We start from the raw sequence: 1,630 nt of genomic DNA on the forward strand, positions 1-1,630 counted from the left end.
TATTACATAATTTATAGATTGTCGTTGTACGAATAAAAGTTATTCTAAATATAATAGATTAATCGTTTTCAAGAACTTACATCGACGGAAAAGTATAACACCTCGATGTCGACTCTTCACCACTTGCGACTATCATATGTTATAAGGTTTGGGCAAATCGCTCGTTAAACGATACATGATTATATTCAGAATGTTATGTGACAGTTCGGTCCATATCTAATGTGGACGTTAGAGCATTAAGAGGATCTTTCCCTAATATGAGAGGATCGGGAAGGGCGATACATATTTAGAAACAAACAAATAATGGAGGGACCTTTATAGAGTTTGACCTATTATTTATCTCCCTGAATGCCTGTCAGTCTGCCGAAGGCCGCCCCCTCCATTCTTTATATACGAAGCTTCCTCCATTTTTCTCTGTACTTCAACTCAAACACAAAGCCCCTTTCTCTTCTTCAACAATCTCCTCTCTCTCTCTCTCTCTCTCTCTCTCTCTCTCTCTCTCTAATTCAAAGCACTTTGAATTTTAGAGTTAAGTATATTCATGGCGAAAGCTGGAAAACTAACGAAGCTCAAGTCTGCAATAAAAAGATGGCCGTCTCTAAAGAAACTGACCCGCACCGGCAGCGCCATAGCGGCGTCGGATTCCGAAGAGAAATCGAATTACCCGAGGGGTCATCACCCAGTTTATGTCGGCAAGTCGCGGCGGAGATACCTGGTAAGGTCGAAGATCATCCGCCACCCTCTGTTCCAAGAGCTGGTAGATAGGTCCGGCGGCAGTGGCGGCGGTGATGACGACGGTGATTTCGTGGTGTCTTGCGAAGTTGTTTTGTTCGAGCACTTGCTTTGGATGCTCGAGAACGACGGAGCTCAGTCGGGTTCCATGGAAGAGCTGGTCGAGTTCTACACTTGCTAACAAAAAGAATGAAAATAGATGATGCATATGTCGAATTTGTAAAAAGATGAAGGGCATGAAAGAAAAATAATTGGAATTTAAGAAGTGTTAGGAAACAGGAAATGCACTTTTGGGGACGATGAGGTGATTAATCCATAATTTGATTTTAGCTGCAGGAGGATCAACGTTGCTCATCAACAACTTTCGTAAGAATTAATTTGCTTTTATGCTCTGTTTTTAAAAATTTTAACATTCTAGTCCATTCTCTTAGCCATGTTCAGGACTAAATGCTTGTAATTTGTAAGAATGTCGATGTCATTTGTTTATTATGGTAAAAATTGGTTGAGAAATGGAAATTTGGCTGCTTCCCAATCTTCTTTCTTTCTTTCTTATATATATTGGATACTCAATTATGATTAATTAATCCAAAAATCAATTCACCAATAGTATGTAATTTTATTATTTATTCAATGTTCATAAATTTTAATACACTAAATATATATCCTTTAATTTTATATTTATACATAGTTAGACAAAGTGAAATGAGACCAAATTCTCAAAGCTTTGTGGTAGCAAAAGATATGGCCGCCTCAGTTTAGGCCCTTAAAAGCAAAAATATTGTGTGACTATATATATTATCAAGAAAAACAATAATTTGAATATTTAATGTGACTATATATAATAGTTTAGTTTAATTTTTTTTATACCAAACATCTCAAAAAAAATTAATAGATAATT

General features: G+C 36.5%; 1 protein-coding gene across 1 annotated transcript; it reads left to right on the top strand.

The window, feature by feature from the left end:
* Positions 1-404: 404 nt before the first annotated feature.
* On the top strand, positions 405-1,067 carry LOC120167466 (auxin-responsive protein SAUR78-like). The gene has a single exon (XM_039176473.1). The coding sequence runs from the start codon at positions 542-544 to the stop codon at positions 911-913; it is 372 nt and encodes a 123-aa protein (XP_039032404.1). The 5' UTR covers positions 405-541; the 3' UTR covers positions 914-1,067.
* The last annotated feature ends 563 nt before the right edge of the window (positions 1,068-1,630 follow it).

This window comes from Hibiscus syriacus, unplaced genomic scaffold (assembly GCF_006381635.1).
Source record: "Hibiscus syriacus cultivar Baekdansim isolate YM2019G1 unplaced genomic scaffold, ASM638163v2 tig00111678_pilon, whole genome shotgun sequence".
NCBI classification, from domain to species: domain Eukaryota; kingdom Viridiplantae; phylum Streptophyta; class Magnoliopsida; order Malvales; family Malvaceae; genus Hibiscus; species Hibiscus syriacus.

Excerpts from the sequence above, each read along its gene's own strand:
- LOC120167466 (XM_039176473.1), top strand. The coding sequence starts at position 542 with ATGGCGAAAGCTGGAAAACTAACGAAGCTCAAGTCTGCAATAAAAAGA.